The sequence below is a fragment of the Ischnura elegans genome, chromosome 11, assembly GCF_921293095.1.
Source record: "Ischnura elegans chromosome 11, ioIscEleg1.1, whole genome shotgun sequence".
NCBI classification, from domain to species: domain Eukaryota; kingdom Metazoa; phylum Arthropoda; class Insecta; order Odonata; family Coenagrionidae; genus Ischnura; species Ischnura elegans.
This window is the reverse complement of record NC_060256.1, coordinates 75,748,183-75,767,625: the sequence shown is the minus strand read 5'-3', so window position 1 is coordinate 75,767,625 and position 19,443 is coordinate 75,748,183. Positions and strand designations below refer to the sequence as shown.

The 19,443-nt window shown below is 39.4% G+C and overlaps 1 protein-coding gene across 2 annotated transcripts in view; it reads right to left on the bottom strand.

Annotated features, from left to right (window-relative positions):
• Nucleotides 1-18,305, bottom strand: part of LOC124167746 (protein doublesex-like) — a 296,228-nt gene extending 277,923 nt beyond the window's left edge. For both annotated transcript variants that reach the window (XM_046545757.1, XM_046545758.1), the window contains exon 1: nucleotides 16,468-18,305. In XM_046545757.1, coding sequence (XP_046401713.1) covers nucleotides 16,468-17,341 — 874 coding nt within the window. In that variant the 5' untranslated portion in view covers nucleotides 17,342-18,305. The remainder of the gene's footprint in view (nucleotides 1-16,467) is intronic.
• Nucleotides 18,306-19,443: the final 1,138 nt, after the last annotated feature.

The following is a 19,443-nucleotide window of genomic DNA, read 5'->3' as shown; positions in this document are numbered from 1 at the left end:
TATGCAGCTAAAATTAAAACGTGTCATTATGTCATTTGGACACAAGTTTTAATCAAAAATACAAATTTAAAAAGTGAAAATACATTGGAGCTATCCACTTGCCCTAAAATGAAGGGGTCATGGACGATTTCTAGGGCCACTACAGTGTACATCTTTGCCAAACTCCATTCCGTAACGGTGTCGTTCAATTACGGACACACTCAATAGCTTTACCCCGCAGATTCTGGTCAAACTTTGTAGGATGACAACAGTGCTAATTTTCTAAAATTTTAGGTACGGGAACGCATACCTACATATTTAATGTACACATGATTTTCAAACACAACCGTCCCTAATACTTTCAATTTTTTAAAACTTGCATAAAAGTTACAATGATGAATCATGTTTTACGGAATATTACAAAAAGGACATTTTAAAAACTTAATTTATATGCGGTACCACCAAAGGAAGACAAATCGCATCAAATTTACTCCATCCATTCTCTCAAATAGTTCGACTCAACAAATAAAATTGTTGAGTCGGACTTGTATTAGGACAAGAATTCAAGAATGTGAGAGTTTCCGGACATCCACTTCACACTAGACGTGATGCGTTGTTTGAGTTCAATTCATTGTAGGTGCCGACGCAGCGCCGATTTACAATAACTAGTATTCCCTAAAAGAGAGAATTAAAATAACTAATTTTCGGCGTTCCGGCCGAAATTAAGCACGGATGATTATTTTCGGCAATGAAAGCACAAATGCTAGAGTCAGGATGTCTATTGAGTGGAGATACAAGTTTCCCAAGTTTCTCGTCCACAACCCGTATTCCGCTGATTGTCAGAGCTAATCAAAATCGTAATTCATTGCATAATTTCGGTAAATGGTAGGGAAAGCGAAGTTGCGACGAAATATATTTTCATCTATATGAGATAGAAGAACTTAAATTAATTAATAATTACAAATTAAACAAAGCACAGCGGCAGGAGAGGCTAGTGTGACTAGTGCTTCGGGTTCTTGCCCCGAGAGTCCGGCTTCAATATCAGGTGGTGGCAATGCCCGAATTTCATTGTATTAACTGAGTAAGGAGGATGGAAGGGGAAGATAATGTAAGTAAAGTAAGTGTGCCCTTACCACAACCAAATTTGACTTTGTTTAAAAGATGTTTTTTGTACGTAGGACCAAAGGTTTTTCATTTGTTGCCCCAGTCATGCTGTATTTCAAAGTCTTTGAAAAAGTTTTTGCAAAATGCACATTCTTGGCTTCTCACTAAAGAAAGTGTAGAACAAATATTGTTGTAAAATATTGATGTAAATGAATTATAAATACTACTTAAGTTGTTTTTTCATGTACGCACTTAAGCTTTGTTAGTATAGATAATCAAGATAACACAAAATAAGCTACACTATATGTAAAGCATAATGTATTATTATTTTGTATGGTAGCCTCAAACAGGTTATCCTTCGCGGCTACCTAAAACTACTCAATTTTGCTGTTGTCATGTAATTTGTGTGTGAAGTAACAATAATAATGTGCAACGGAAAAAAATTTTCCTCGGTGTGAGGTAGAAGTTCCTAATGTAAATTGTAAATTACAATTAAATAGAGGCAGGAGAAGCTGGAGTGCCTAGCGCTTTGGATTCCTACTCCGAATACTAGGGTTCTATACCCGGCGATGGCGGAGAAATTTGGGATAAGTGCTATCAACGGTTAACTTGCAGTGGAGAGATTACTTGCTGAATTTATTTCAGTCGTTTAAAATTAAAAAAAAAAACATTTCCCTGGCCGTACATAGGATCAAGAACCCTTGGTTTTCCGAGTCACTGCGGATACCAATGTATTATACAGATTCCATAGTTTCCGGATCAATTTTATTGATTCTGGTAGTGCTAGATTTTAGAGCCACGCCATTGCCATTTAGGGGAGAAAAGACTAACAAAGGATCCACAATCCGCTGAGAAACCAAAAGTCTAGGTTGAATTAGGCAACAGATATTCAAACATTAAAACGTGTTATTGTGCAATTTGAGCACAGGTTTTCATGAAAAATCTGCTCTCAAGCCGCGCTCGGACGCAAATATACATTTATTTCCACCATGAGTAGAGTAGGAATCTGCGCAGAGATCTAGCATGGCGAATTCCAGTGGTGCGATTTCCACTCAAATGGAAATTTTTTAGAGGTCCACGGTAATCGACGCAAATGTCACCGAAAAGCAGATGGTAGGACGAATGAATCTTTGTAAACCGTTTTGTATACGACTGGAAGGAAGATGATCCTTTGAGCCTTGATCCTTGGGCTGGAACCCGTGCCCAAACTAATTCAGTCGCATCAGAGCTCTGGTATTACACCACCCTAACCTTAGGATCACACGCGTGTAAAATTTCAAGAGCTCGAGCGATACACACCATTTTATGACCGATAATCTCATCTCTTCGATGGCATACGATTCCAACGAGCAGTTACTTTAATTAATGCGCTATTTCCCTGAAGAGGGAACGACCGTGGAGCACCCTTTGATGCAAACGGTCGAATTTAAAACTCGTAAAAAATATTTGGTTCGAGAGTGTAGGAAAAATTTGACTGGCGATTCCCGTGACGGAAATATCGTCGTTTTCTCGAGAGAGAGTGAGACAGAAAGAGAGGTCTTCAACGGCGATAATGTTTGTAAAGCCCTCGCCACGCCAATGCCCAGGGTGAGGTATAACTTGGCAGCCTGGTGTGACATTTTTAGACCACCTCGGGAATCGCGGCTCTTTTGCGGTCTGGTCGTAAAAACGAAAACTGTCGCATATTTTATCTCCGGAATGAAAATCTTTCTGGTCCTTCACTTCACCAGCACCCCTAGCTTATTCCCCCCTCCTTTCCGCCTATTCCCTGCCCTTAAGCCCCCTCCCCCGCCACCAACCAGTAGACCTAGCCTTTGGGAAGCGAGAGGAGGACCCCATCAGGGCCGTAAAAGCAAAGAAATGTGCCGCAAGTACCATCCCGTTCCTCAAAATGAGGATACCCGAAAAGGAGTGGCGGCGATCACCCAGCATGGAGAACTGTTTTCGGTCTTCTCTGGACCCGTCAGCGCCCATTCGGGTCATTCATTCAAAAACGTCCCGGGACGTTCACACGAATCGCAAATGGAAAAAAAATCACAGAAGAAATTACACCAAAAACCTCAGTCGGGAACCTAAGAGCAGACCGCCTCGCTATCCAGAGTCAAGACTGAACTTCACTAATTGCAAACCAGATCTATTAAAGACGTATTTCTTCAATCAAAGCACGTAATCCGCATCAATTTTTTGATCATCTTGTATGAAATGCGGCTCGTTATGGTGGAAGTTCTAAATAATAGTTAAATGAGGCATTGCAATATTTCCACAGGATTTATTTTAACACTACGCGTATTACTGTCGTAACCAGTGGCGCAGCGAAGGGGGGTTCTAGGGGATAAACTCAGGGATAAACCCCCTAAGCTCAGAGAAACTTTTAAGATTAATTCATTTTACTTAATTGGATAAATATTTCTTATAGAATTGATTAAGGACCAATAAAATATCCATCAGAAAGTCTTAAAACTCACCATTTTAAACCATTTATCTTAAAAATTTTCTGGGGTAGGGAATTCGCACCTCCCATATTCCATACCCCTCAGTATTATTTGCTCCAAAAACCCCCGCTAGCCTTAATTCCTAGCTGAAAAAACCCAGCGCCTGCTCGGCTACTACCCCTTCCCCATTAGCGAAGCCTGCCGTAAATGCCCGGGATCTCACGAAAGCTCACTCGCAAACATAAAGTTTACAGAACAGATTATAGGTTTCTTGCCTGAAAAATATTGATATTAGATCATGTTGCTGCGAAGTGCACTTCTTGAAATCATACGCCCCATCTTGTAACGGGGTCGTACTTCAGAAAGAACGTAGTAGTGGGGAATACCGGACAAATTATTAGCATATTAGCTTGTGACTCAGTTGACTACATTATTAGACGCAGGAAGAAAAAAAAGAACATAATGTCCAGCAAGACTCGCGGTGCAGAAAAGTTGCGCAGGAAAGATACTCAAGATACTTTCAGAATGAGCTGTCCAAATAAAAGTTAAGCCAGTTTTCAACTCAGTTGGGGACACACTTATGGGAGTTGGCTAGGATTCCTTGGCTAGGAGTGCCTCTATCACACTTTAGCATATTGCACTTCTCTACACTACTAGGTTTAAGTGCTCTTAACATAACAAGTAAAATGGCAAGTGTAAGAAAAACAAGATATATATACTTGGCATTTAATATGTATACTGGTATATATGTAACACGAAAATATCCCAGGTTGGGCACACACAGTAAAAGACAAAATTAAAGATAAAAAATAACTTAATTAAATTTTCGGTGGTACCTACCTCTGAGTTACGTATTTATACTTGGAAGGACACTTCCAAATAACTTAAAAATAAAAATTGCAATCAATTCACCAACGAAAATTATGCTAATATTTGTAGCTTCTAATTACAGCCGCTATTCTCATTTTCACGCTAATTAGGTGATTTTTTTAGTCACCATTTTACTTAGTTTTTGAAAGGAAAATGTTGAGTCATCGTCAAGAAAAAATGTAAACAAGAATGGTTTTCGGAATCTAACGGAAGATGTCAAGATTGAGTACGCAAATTCCGTAATCCAATGATCCCTCATGGCTATAATCGGCTGATTCCGACGATAAGGATAACTCAAATTTAGTTCAGTTCGATTGAAAATATCACTAGCCTCAAATGGTGTATTCAAGAAGAAGGAACTGTTTCAAAACTTGAAGAAAAACAATTGATAAATACCTAACTTAACAGATTATTCCATTTTCCATTATATCATTTAAGAAAGGTGTTTCAAGTTTTCCCGTGGCAATATCCTGCTGTACACTGTACAGCCACAAAGGGCGTTCTTGTTTGCATTTACTCTTTGAGTGTCTGGGTCTCTTTCATCATGAAAATGCTTCTAGATATGGGACTAGAGGAACAGCTCTCCAAATTTGGTCATTTCTAATCGGATATACAGAAAAATGCCTCTAGTTGCGATTAGTATTTTACCTTAGCAACGCATCTGACGTTTATATCATCGAATTTAGAGGAACATGACCGCGTTCAAGACCGAAAAGCCAACATACTTAACCAAATTTATGGTGGAAGATAGGTGCGAGTTTTCTTCTTCCTGCGAATTTTAGCTTATGCCATTTAAACCTTATTTAAGCCACTTTCTTATCACCGACCGAATAAGTTTTAACAATTAATACACTAAGTATTTAATGAGTCGGTTAATATGAGTGCCGTCAATTCAATTGAATCAATTAACTAAGTAAAAAATACATCATCATTATCATCACTTACCAACAATCCTTAGATTGCTTTGACGCAGCTCCCCACTCAATTCTTCGATAAGCTAATCCTTACACACCCACGTATTTCTTTTCTTTCACATCCAAAATTCACTAACTCTTGGTTAAACTTGTGGCATTCCATTATAAGTTTTTCCTGGATATACACAATTACTTATACCACTCTTTTATATAAGAGCGCGACCCGGGTTTCAATGAATAGAATAATCATCATCATCAGGCGCTAATTATGATTTGTTTATCTTATTGTTACCTAGTTAAAATTCATCCAGTAACTACTTGACCCTCAACGATTGTCTTCATCGGGTCATCATGATTCAAGATATGGCCTATGAGGTTGTTCTGTCTTCTTATCAAGGCTTTCATGAGGCTTCTCTTCTTTTCTACTCTTCTCAGGACTTTTTAATTACTTACTCGGTAGATCCATTTCATCCTCATCATTCTTCTCTAGCACCACATTTCAAAAAGTACCAATAAATATATTTTTAAGATTCCGTATCCTCGTCGGTCCAGGCGAATTATGTGCAATATATCGATGTTTGAACTTTTTCACCGCTTGGCTAAGGGATATGTCGTTATTGCAACTTGTTCAGTGCTTTCTTACAGATGACTGCATCATACAGAATATATTAAAAAAATTAATAAAATTTAAATAATAACTTGCTATAAAAAACTCACAGAGTAACATTTCACTTCTCAAAAAAGTTAAGGAAAGAGCGTTCTGGCAATGCTAATGTTGCCACGACGTCACTGGCTATAATGCGATTTGGTGCGTGAAACAGAAATCGTCTAGCTGGTACAAGTATTTTGCCTTAGCAACGCATCTAGCTGCAAGACGGTCTAAACACAGAGAGACACTCCAAGACTGAAAAGGTCACATACATATGGTCACCAAGTTACGGAGGCCGATCGGTGCAAGGCCGATGCAAGCCGTCTAGCGGTTAATCCCTCATATCACCGTAATCTCTTGGCGCAGCGCAGTCAAGACAGCGGAAAACATTGTTGCGAGGACGTCCGTTGGGATGGGATTAACTGTTGGGATGGAGATGAGGGTGGATTGAGAGGCGCATGAAATGTACGAAGATGAAGTTCTTATCCCGCCGCGAGAGACGCGTGCATTTAGGCGATTGAGGTGATGTCGAAGTCCGCTGATCGCAACCGGATAATACCACTCGTGAAACTTTCACTGAAGCATGTGAGAATCATCGACATTGATGCAGCGTTCCTCAGTCGCAACAAAGATTGGATTTCAATATTTTTCTCCTATCTCTTTTCTGTTTCGTAGTTCAGTGATAGGAAGGAGATGGATAAGTCTTGAGTTAAGAAATCATTAACCCCAATCAACATCTTGCTCAACCAAGCGAAATGGAAATTACGCGCATGAAATGATCAGAATAAGTGGAAGATGATGCACTAGTCACTTCACGAGATTGAAGATTTATGGATTTTTCCACTCTGTCCAACGACTCAAGACAAATACTTATTTATTACAAGTGAATAACTGCGGCAACGAAAGTGGAATTTTCAATTACCAGTAACCATACGATACAATCAGTTATGTAACTTGAAATCTCTAATTTAAAAGTAGGTCGCTACTATTTTTAGCGTTATTTAAATACCGGTCGCAATATATTCTATTTATTGACTAAAAACGGCAAATATACATTTTCAGGGTACGGCTATGAGGGACTGTTTAACCCCTAATTGACTTGATCCCACCTTAGGAAGATTTAAACGTATCCCATAGCCAATGTTCTTAAAATAGTGAATGAAAACTTGCAACGTCGGAGGGATGAAGGTCTCCGCTTCCAGCAAGCACTCCTCAAACGATTTTAAACACTCATTATTCGATTCAATACTCGATTTTAAACACTCGTTATCATTCATAACAGTCATTATCGAGTCGTAAATCCTGTCGAATAATTTTTAAAATTATCCTCAGTATATAGATATAAGATTTGAAAGCCACAAATTAAAAAGCACCTAAATAAAAATCTATTGTAATAACTAAATCAAAATAATTAACAAGAGCACATTTTATGCGCGTAAGTTATCTTTCCTGAGTTTAATTGGAGGAAATTCTGAGTATTCATGGTAAAAATAACTCATTACCAATTCAAGTAATTTTTAAATGCACATACTTATGAGGATAAAGCCTCGTCCTTAGCTTAATAAAAAAGATAAACAACCTCGAAGTTGCGAACATGGCGAGCCATCCCTAAGCAAAAAAACTGTTGGATTTTAACAGTTACTGTTGGGTTTCATCAGTTACTGTTGGATTTTAACAGTTACTGTTGGATTTTAACTGCTACTGTTGGATCTTCTACAGTTACTGTTGGATTTCAACAATTACTGTTGGGTTTCATCAGTTACTGTTGAATTTTCTACAGTTACTGTTGGATTTCAACAGTTACTGTTGGGTTTCATCAGTTACTGTTGAATTTTCTACAGTTACTGCTGGATTTCAACAGTTACTGTTGGGTTTCATCAGTTACTGTTGAATTTTCTACAGTTACTGTAGGATTTTCTACAGTTACTGTTGGATCTTCTACAGTTACTGTTGGATTTCATCAATTACTGTTGGGTTTCATCTGTTACTGTTGAATTTTCTACTGTTACTGTTGGATTTCAACAGTTACTGTTGGGTTTCATCAGTTACAGTTGGATTTTAACAGTTACTGTTGGATTTTAACACTTACTGTTGGATCTTCCACAGTTACTGTTGGATTTTAACAGTACTGTTGGATTTTAACAGTTACTGTTGGATTCAACAGTTGTCCCAATTAACTTTTGAAATTTTCAACAGTTTTTTTAACAGTTTTTAACAGTTTTTTCGCCAAGGGATCAAAGGGATCGGCCATTTTCATTTTTTCAAGCGTCTTCATCCTGCGAAGTTCAGCTGAAATAATTTAAATTTCATCACCTACTTGCCATAGACCGAATTCATTTTAGCCAAACGTAAAGTTGGTATTTAATAAACCATCCGATACAGGGGTGTAGTCAGGATTTTGAAGAGCGGATGGGGGGTTTCACCGAAGATTTTGCGGCCGTTCCTGGTTTCATGCAAAACACCCCACGGTAAATGGGTCCGGGGGTCCTCTCCCGAAAATTTTGCCATTCTCGAAGCTGAAAACGTGATTTTTAGGACTCATAAAAAAGTAATTTTGCACGAGTATTTAAAAATAAAAGTATGTAAATTGGACAAAGTAAAATCTTCAAAGGCTCAAGGGGGGGAGGGGTCGTAACCCGGACACCCCCCTCCTCCTGTGGCTACGCTACTGCCCTGATACCACTACCTACTATTCCAATCAGTTATCGAGCAAAAAATATACATGTGCACTGAAACCTCTAACCTCTAATTTACGGACACTAATGATCCCCGAAAATATTTCCGTAAGTCTGAGGTGACAAAATTAAAGTTGACCTCATTTTTTTCAATTTATTTCATTTACTCCGCAAATATTTGCGTATATATTTTAACGATTCTCTCTTCCGCGATTCCATTATTGAAACAGAAAGTGCGAATACTTCCGGTCCAGCAAATCAATATTCTCCGGAGTCGATTTTTATTAAAAAAATAATTCGAGACACTTTTTATCAGACACACGCTTTCTCCTTTCCTGAAAAGGCTTCGTTGTGAGTACGCAGCTGACATACACGGAGTCTCGATTCTTTCGAAGCCAGACTGCATCCGCAATGTATTTCGCGTATGGAGTTTGACCCCGGTGGTCATCGGCTAACGACTTATTCGCCGGAGGAAATGCGATGGGTCAGGCCGTCAAATCTCTATCGCGAGAGAGAGAATGGCTCTCGCCACCCACAGTGCTTCCGCTAATCAGCTACGCCTCGTATGAATGAGATATCGCCTGCACCAGTCGCTTTAATGACAAGTAATCCACTGCTGCGCTGGCATTTCTATGTCTGCCGCATTCATTCCTTCCTTTAGCCGCAACTGACGTAGTGTCTATAGCGTAGCAATTTAATTCGCTGAGATTTCCAACTTTTCCACTGGAATTGCTATGTTTTTCGGGGATTCTGTTATAATTTTAAGCGTTTTACGCAAACTATTGACAATGGAGTAGAAATTACTGACCATTAAAATGTTTCTGAGTCATTTAACTCCTGTGTGCAATTCCCTTAGGATTAATTCTATCATCATCATCTAGTTTCTAAACTTATCTATTCGTTATCGTTTCAGGCTTCCTGAATGTTACAAGGTGTGGCGAATGGCTCCCACGTGTCTGCAATGTGTTGGTGCCATTAGCAAGATTCTCCACGATATTCAAATTCACGAATATTACAATAGGGTATCCACAAGTCGGCCTCTAAATGTGTTGTCACCCACAGAGCATTAAAATAGGTTTACAAAACTGCCACTCGCGTCGCTGACGAGCAAATTGATCCGAGTTTCACGGTGAAATAAGGTATAATTAGGGTTGTCCACCGAAATTTTCATTCAAGACGATGTGATTTATCAAATTCATAATTCTTCAATGCTATTCCTCGCATTTGCAAAGACCTTACATCAAAATTTTGTGAAAATGTGGATCGCATTGCACTCATGACAGCGCTGCGGGCATTTTTGAAAGTCGATTAAATGCCACCGAAGTGGCAATAGAAATCAGCCTTCTATGGGATGGAATTGGGCCTCCTATATGCAGAGCCCTTGTTCAAATTCCTCTCCAACATCGATGCTTTTACTCCAAAATGCCCCCAAAAATTAGAGACATCGTAACAGTTGCCAACGTGTAATACATCTACAGAATTTAGTGATTCGACAATTGTTCCAAGGGTTCCAGACAATTTTAAAGGGCTTCGATTCTGACTTTTTGCCGTATCTCGTCTCACTCACCCTAAAAATGTGCATGTATCAGTCAATCTGTGGTAGGGAGCGGGTTTTCTAGCATAGCAAAACGTGAAAATCTCTCCAATTAGAGGTTTAATTTGAATGTTAATAAAACTTCAAAATATTCCGTAAACCTTCAAATCAATAAATAGATGCCCCCCAAAAGCCCCAGGCAAGTAAAAAAACTAGCTACAAACTAAACAGGCAAGTAAAAAAAAAATACTAAAAAACTAAATAATCATTTAAAACTATTGTTTAGTTTTGACAAATAATAACTGCATCTGCTTAAAGTTAAATTTTTATTGCCAAAATGGCGTCAAATGTGTTTGCAGGCATTTCATTTTTAAATATTTTCCCAAACCGCCGTTGCCTGGGGGGCACCATTCCCGTGCCCCTCCATCCCCCCACAGCATAATCCTAGTTACACCACTGCCTATGTGGACAAGAAGAAGTAAGCATGTCCCGTGTATGACGTCTTATTTCTCCACTTCCAATCAAAATCTAATGGTGGTACGGATAAAAAACGCATTAGCCGACATTCATCTAAATAAAATTTTGTGGTGAAACACTAAAAACAAATTCCCTGATGATACATTTGCCACCCTGGACCGTGGCATCAGACATCTCATCTGCTTAATTTCCACGGCTATTAGAGAGAACTTCTCAGGTTAATTTAACGGAATTGGACCTAAAATGTGATTACATAAAACAAATATTTTTAGGCATCAATAGGTGCATTTTTTAAGAATGAGGGGATGAGAAAACAATTCTTTTAGATATTCTATCAATTCTATGCTATTTTTATCATCATAGTTAGGTTATCTTAATTGTTAGAAGAAATACACAAAAACTTGGTTACCCAGGGATACAAGTGAGACTCTGTTCTGTGCTGACATCGAGTGGATAATCAAATGCACCTCTAAATATCTAATTGATCTCATTTTTTATGTATACCTAATTTCTGTAACTAATTCTGTTTAGAAAAAAAATCACTTGAACCTCTTGACTTCTCACCCACTCAAACGTCATTCGAATGGACAAATTTTGCAGTTATTCAATTGTTTCACCTCGCCTGAACTGATTGTAATAATTATTCGTCTTCAAATCACTTCAGTTTTGACATTATTCAGTCAAGCAGCAGCATACTTTTTATTATTAAAATTTAAATCTTTATAGCCACACATTCAGAGCCAGCCGGCTCTCTCCCTGGGCTAAATCGTATACTTAGCGGGAGTTTTTTTGCGTGTGCTTTTAGGCTTCAACCTGGATTAGAACCAGATACCTCATGATTAAGAGGACGTATCAATCCCGTTCGACCGATCTGTTTTTGTGACATGAGAGATTGGGATGAAGAGCTACGTCAAAGCAAAGTTCGAATTGCTGACTCATGTTATTGATGATCACACGTTTAAAACCAAATCTGTCGTGCGGGAATTTTGACGCTGAGTAGGTACAGTTGTGGATACAGGAGAGGAGCAAAGGTGGATGCTAGGAGGCTCTCCTCTCCAGCATTTATTCGAAAATTTAACAAAATTACCATTTTATCTAGTGTACATTGCATATCCAGTTGGAGGCCGCCACCCTCCCCACCTTTCCCATCTCTGGATCCGCCACTGGGTAGATACATAAAGTAGATCTTCGTTATTTATTTCCTATTGTTACATGATTTCAATCAAATTAGAAAAAAGAAAAGGAAATAGAAAAGAAACGTCAGAAAATTTCCTTACGCAGTAAAAAAAAAAAGGTTTAAACGACTCCTTATAACGGAAAAAGCCGTTATTAAATAAAAAGTAAATCATGAAATAAATTGTAGTGGCTAATTTGAGTAAAATATGCATAGATTCAACTGTGTTTTTCTTTAAATTTCCTACGAACGCAAACAGCACACTACACGCATAGCACAAACAAATGCCCCCTAAAATTAAATCTTCTGTCAGCTGTTTAAGGTGAACAATGGTACAACAGAGGAACGGCTTCTAAACGCAACTACGGCGCTCCCAATTATGTGTCATGACTTTTACTGTACCTTAATTTAACTTAGGTATTATTTTCGATCCAAGCTTTTAATTTTTGAGATGTGGTAAAAGATCTACTCTTTATAGCCTAATAATTTCTAAGTGGTAACGTACTTTTCAACAAAAACAAGACTAAACCATTATTATGCAGTAAAAGAGAGGTGGTTAGGACAAATAATAAACTAGGTAAACAAAAGCTTGAATAGGTGAAAGGGTTTTGTTACCTAAGAAGCGGAATTACCAACGATGGACGAAGCAAGAAAGAAATAGTCGGTAGAATGGCGCAGTCAAAGAGGGCTTTCTCCAAAAAGAATACAGCTGAGAATACACGCATAGAAGTTAGGGAATAATTCATCAGATGCTACATATGGAGCATTTCCAAAAAATTGATCGTTTTAAGTATCAGAGTTCTAGGCAACTACTTGCAATAATTTGGCTCAGTACGATTTACCACTGACCTATCAGCAATTGTATGCGATAATTAGTAATAAGGGGGACAACTCTGCTTATCTTCTTATATCCATCTATGATAATAGGTATGCATATCCTTCAGTTATATTAACGAAATCAGTCTCTAAGTGCTTCAACCCGAAGAATGGTTTACTTAGCTATCAAATAAATAAAATACGATGTTAACAGGTCTAAAGCAGTAACCGGATTATGGAATCAGAAGGGTAAGAAGACGGCATAAATACATAAATCCGTTCGGAACAAAAGTGATCGAACCTATGATCTTCAAATGGTTAAAGTATTACGTCGTGCCCATGGAAAATATTAATTTACTCTAAGTGCGATCTCCTTATACAACCAATCAGTGGCTTAGCCAGGGAGAGGGTCCGGACCCCCCCTCCCCCGCGAAATATAGAAACACAATTATTTTCCATCATAACAGAAAACGAAATATTGAAAAATCATGAATTTACAAAATATTTTTTAAAAATCAAGTTTTTCGATTATGAAAAGTGTTAAAATTAGTTAAAAACCCATTACTTAGTACCCTGTTTTTCAAAAATTTAACCCCCCTGGTTTTGGACCCGACTTTCCTGACTACGCCACTTCAACCAATTCTAAAATTGTGGTAAGGTCAAAAAATGAAACGGAAAGATAGCTAAAAATGTGTGATCAAATAAACCTGTAGTCCTTAGGGTACAAACCCACTTAACTACGACCTTGGGGCATAATATTTCAGCAAAATTTACAAAAAATAATTATTTAAAGTAACCAAATATCCGAGACGAACTCGTCATACTTCCGAGAATTAGTGCGTGCCAACAAGGTGCGTGTTGAAGTTTTGACTCCTGTCACCACGTAGTCATTAACGAAATTTATCCCGCAAAAGCTGGCAGCCCTGATGTCTTCGGTCGTTCATCTTTAGATTTTTTTCTCTTGCTCCACGGGCTCAGACAAGGGACAGGCACGGGTGTAAGGAATTTGAGACTGCCTTGCAGACGGAACTTACATGACTGGGGCAGCTATATCATATTACGGCAGCGACGTGCCGCGTGTTTTCAAAGACAAAATTGCAACTTAGTTCCAAATTCTCTGGTCACCACTGGGATTAGTGGCAAAAAATATCATCTATTATATACTATATGGAATATCAAATGTTGCAGTACGATACTTAGTGGTTTTCTGGTAATAACCTCGGACAACACACTAGAAGAAAAATATTTTTATGCTTATTGAATACCTACTCTCAAATTTATCTCATATTAAACATTACAAAATGTTAAAAAAAAAAACAAATTCAAATCGTAATTGAATGCCTTTCTTGGAGAAGCGCAAGGTGGTATCTAAAATTTTAATGATAATTTACCAATAACAATTACGGAGAGGCTTGGATCATTAATTTAGCAGATAACAAAATAAATTCGATGACCAAGTGTATGATAATTATCCTATATCAACGACATCACTCACACAATGTTTCTAAAAAATTGTTTACGTATTATCTAATTGATATAATATGTTAGAAATGGTATATATATCCGTATCCTGATTTTGCAATGGGACGGATAAGAAAACGGTAGAAATACGTAATTCAGTTCGGCGCAAAAACTATCGAACCCATGATGTTCAATTGTTAGGAAAAATTGAATCGCCATAACAATCATTGTTGTTTAAAAACAAATATTCTTGGCATGACACGCAGCAAAAAATATTTTCAGAAAACGTAGCATTTGGTAGTTAGTTGAACTTTTTTTAGATTTGCTTTTGCTTTTGCTTTAGATTTGATTTTGCTTTAAAATTTTTTAGAATTGCTTATTATTTAGAAGTGAAAACTACAATAGTGATACTTTTTTCATATAATTTTTTCAAGATTCAAATATCATTTATAGAAATTTAGTTAGAAAAGCGTTAAATGCGAAAAAAAACCTTTGGCATTTATTGGACGAAAAGCAGTGAATCAATTCAGCAAACTGCAATGATCTCCAAAGAGATATACTTTTGATCATAAATTAACCAAGTTTTAAATTTTATTTGTAAAATTATAGTTACGATAGCGATACATGCTCCAAATAATTTTAGGCATTAATTGGGGAAAAGCAGTAAATGTAGTTAATGCTTGCAATTTGCATGACAGTAATATTTGATTGTTTTATAATTTGATTTTCCACTACATTATTTTAGCCATTTTTACTTATATGATACTGTGTCATCTTGGTACAGATTTATTTCTTCTGATGTTTCCCATCAATATCAGAAAATTTCTACCCTTCAATTTTATTTTCACTTCCCATTCCAGTAATGACAGTTACATTCAGTTACACTTATCACACGTGACATTACTTTAAAGAATAATTTTCGTACGCAATAAACACTAGGTTAACCCATACTTCTACCCAATACTTGACTCATTGCATACCAGATTTAAATAGGTGGAAACGCACTAGCGACAACTATTTCAACTAAGAAAAACTTCTAGTGACTAACTCAAGCAAAATGCAGAGGAAGAAAAAAAAGTTGGCAGCAAACATTGGATTACAACATATGCAGGACGTTTGAGTTCTGTATTCCAGAGAGCATTGGTATTTGTTAGAACAATCAAATTAATTATATCCACCAAATGAGGGCGTACTTAATTCGCAGAATATTAAGATAAATGGTAAGTTAAAATCCAACCCAAATTTCCAAGTTGTGGTTATCAGATGAAACATTTTCGATTTTCCTTCATAAGCCGGAATAATTAACAACTAGTTTTGTTGCTACTAATCAAAATTTTATTCGTAACTTTGCTGGTACAGTAAATACCTTTGCCGTATCTATTTCTGGATGTCTACAAAATGCATTCAAATGCATCGGCAGAGGCAGAATTTTATGGTAGATAAAATGCACTAAGATTAGATAGGGACAAAAAATTTTCTTGCTCAAGTATTCGCAATAGTTATAGTATTAGCATTATGAGATTTCGGTGATGGCTACATGTATAACCTACATCTCATCACTGGATCTCAAGCAAATTATTGCGCACATGTATCTAAAGACTAATTTGATTCATCAACAGAGCCAAACAGTAAAAAGAGGAATGGTGCGACGTTTGGAAGAAGGCTATGGTAAGAGTTCAAATAGAAATCCAATTGAATGCTTAAGTTGCGATCTCTTAATTTCCGATCGAAAACACTAGTACGATACTCATGTGGTTTCAAGAGCATATATAAATAAAAAATAATTTAAGCGGAAGTTTCTCGTTTATATCAATGTTCGAATTGGGCCGCTCGCAACCCAGAAATAATCTCCTACGGCCCTCACATCTATTTACAACTAATTATTTGGAATATTAAGAGAGTACTGAAAATACTTATGACATGATTTAATTGAGAAAATTTACAAGATACATTGGTTACTGATTTAGTTTAAAAATATACATATGTACACGCGTTTGTGTTTCCAGAGGGCATACAACATTGATAATGCGATCCGAGGATGAGTGGGATGTTATTGGCACTGACCAAAATTAATGCGATCGTTTTCATTATGCGTGATTGATTCTGAGTGAATAGCAATGGGATAGAAATTTGTCGAGTTTCAGGTTTTTTTATAGCGGCGTCTCACTAGAACGGCTCATCCCGTCATCGGAAAGAAAAATTTCTATCACACCAAATACCGATCGCGTTAGTTCATTCAGTTTCAAGCACACCAACCAATCAAAACGCCGCTGAATGTTTTTACTTTTATTAGAAGCACTTCCTCATAATCAGCTTTCATGTAAGTAAACGGATATCTTTGTGGAAGAGAAATTTTAAGTGAAGGAATAAGTCGGTACTCACCGTTTGCTGATGCCGCCGTGCTCATAGAATGTTGGCCGCAGATAGCGGGGGCGACGCTAGAGGAGACCCCCGCATGTGCCATCGCTGTGGCCGCCACCATCGAGGGACCGTGCGCTGGAAGTCTCCCGACCGGCATCATCATTGGCGCCACCGCAAGGCCACCCTGCGAAGCCCCTAGACCGGACGAGGAAGGCGGCGATGGAGTCGCCGACGAACCGTTGCTTTCGGCTCTGGAGACACCGTGGACAGGCGGAGAATACGCGCTCCTCGCCATCACAGGACTCTGATGGTCCTCGTGCCTCTGCTGGGGCCCTCCACTGTGGGCCTTTTCCCCTTTCGGGCCCTCGCCCCACATGGGAGTCGACGACGAAGCCTCCCCCACGATTCCCTCCTGACCATCAATAGGGACCATGCCCCTGTTCGCTTCGTCCTGAGCCTGGGCCCTTCTCAGTGCAGTCTGCATGGCCATCACCCTCTGGCGCTCGGCCGTGAGCCGACACTTGTCGCACTTGCAGTACCTGTACTTACAGTAGCGCTTGTGTCCTTTCAGAGCTATCTTCAGGAGGTGGTTGCGACACCGGGCGCACTTCGGGGGGGTCCTGGCACCCTGTCCAGCCGACTGGGAGCACTTGTCTCCGCCCCCGCCGGGGGTGGACATGCCACCACTTCCCGAAGAAGAGGCCTGTGGGGTCTGGGAGCAGGTCGACTCCTGGTCACCTGGTGTGCTGGACGCTGCAGACGGCCCTCCGGCACCGGTCGCGGCGGTGCTCGAGGGGTCGTATCCGTTGCCATAACTCTCGTTGGCGGCGTGCGGCGTGTCGACCTGTGCCGACGCTAGACCGATGCCCGGCATCACTGAAGTCTCCGATACCATTGATTCACGCTGTAGTTTCGGTCGTAGCGGGAGCTGAGATGGGTGTTAAGTCACAAGTACACTCAATAAACCTCCTACAGAGCACAGAAAACTTCGTTGACACAAATAAAATATGCTCCCAGTCCTCGCACGGTCGTCTAGGGGGGTCACCAAGCCCAAGTTTCACTAGCGACCACCCTTGTTGACCTTATGGTCACCAGAGGGAAATTTATGACATGTTGGCGGCGAAGTTAAGAACCGCACTGCTAGGAGGCATCAGGGGATATATCGGCAAAAGGTGTGGAGCCACCAAGTCTGCACGACTCCAGACTAATGCCAAGTCAGTTCACCAGCAATACACACGATTAAATAACCTACCACATGAACGTATGGAGACTTGCGTGTGTTTTCGGCGGTTGGAGATGAGAAACAGTACAATACACGGTGAAAACAAAACAAAAAAAACACGAGCGAATCACAGAACTGAAACGGTGACTGAAGAATTCTCCGACACTACAGCCGGCTTCTCGCCGTCAAAACAATCCCACGCGTATGTATAAACGCGTACGAAACTTGGTGAGGAAGTCAACAACACTTTTTCCCCGGGAGCCGAAACGAATTAACTCGTCGGGAACTCGCAGAGCGAAAGAGAATTAGTCTCTATGGCAACAACTTTTCACTGTCAACACGCCCCCTCGGGAACAAAAGAGGAGCGCGTCGCGGATCACCAAATCAAAACCACAAAACGCAGCGAAAACACTCCTTTCCAGGGAAGAGAGAGAACTTTTCCACTCGAGTCAAACAGAGCTAATGCAGTCGCGAACATGTGCACTCTGGCGGCCGGATAAAACTCTCCTTGCAAAACTCACTCACTTCGCGAAGCCAGCCGCCTCGACCGTCTTGCTTGCACTATCTTTTACCCCTCTACTAGGGTCTGTGGCGCGCGGCGTACGAACGCGTGGCTCTCTCTGCGAGACGTGTGGAGGGGGAAAAGAATGAAGGCTTTCGTCTTCTTCGTCGGCGGAGGAGAAGGAGCCAGGCCTGCTCGAGGGAGGGGCGGTAGGAGGATGAGGTGGGGGTAAAGTCTTGGGGAGGGAGGAGTAAGGGTGGGGCAGACTAGGAGGGGGAGGGGGGTCAGCGTAAGAGGGGGTAAGTTAGGGGAAAGAAGTGCTCTTGGTGGAGAGGAGGAAAGATATAGGAGTGGGAGGGAGGTTGGAAAGAAACGTGCTGCCCGCGAAGAACCAGACTTCCGACTCAACCAGATAGTACGGGTGCAATTTCAAAATGCACTCCCATGCAGCGGTTTTCCCGAAGATTGTCATCTTGTCGGGTGGGCGCGAAATCGCGGCAAGGCAAAAATTTGCATGGGCATGGTCCAAGGACCATGGGCATGGGGTTTGCTTATTTGAAACGCATTCCATTGACAATGCAGCAAGAATCCAATTCAACGGAATGGAATTGACTAATGATCTATTCGTTAACTATTAAAATCGTTGAAATTTAACCTCAGGAATAGAAGGATCAACAACTCTGCTATTTCCACACAGTAACTTATTGACACCGACCATGGTAACGTTACAGAGTAACATTATCAAGGTATCAGATTAATTATAAATAGCAAAGTTGTTCATCCTTCTATTCCTGCGATTAAGGATTTCCACCAAGTTACGCCCGCTACGATTAATGAAATTTAAAACCTGTTATTTGGGTATAATATTTTCAACGTTACTTCATTCTTAGAAAGATCAAACTAGTAATAATGCTTCAGGAAACCATTTCATTTCCAATTGAATCGAATGGAAACAACTTTAAACCCATTGGTTACCTGTTGAAATCATCGAAATGAATTGGGCTAGTTAGAAAAAATATTTTCAATATTACTCAATCCTTTACAAATATTAAAAAAATTGAGTTTGAAATTTCGAGCATTGGCCATACGCATTGACACTCCATGTTGAACGTGCCTAAACCATAATTAAGTAAGTATGTCAGTAATTTTTCACATGCAGCCGTGACGCCAATTTACAGTGAATTTTTTAACAATAGCATGAATCAGACACAATACAATAAAAATATAAGAACTAATAAATAATTAACCAGTAGAATTCGACTTCGGTACACAA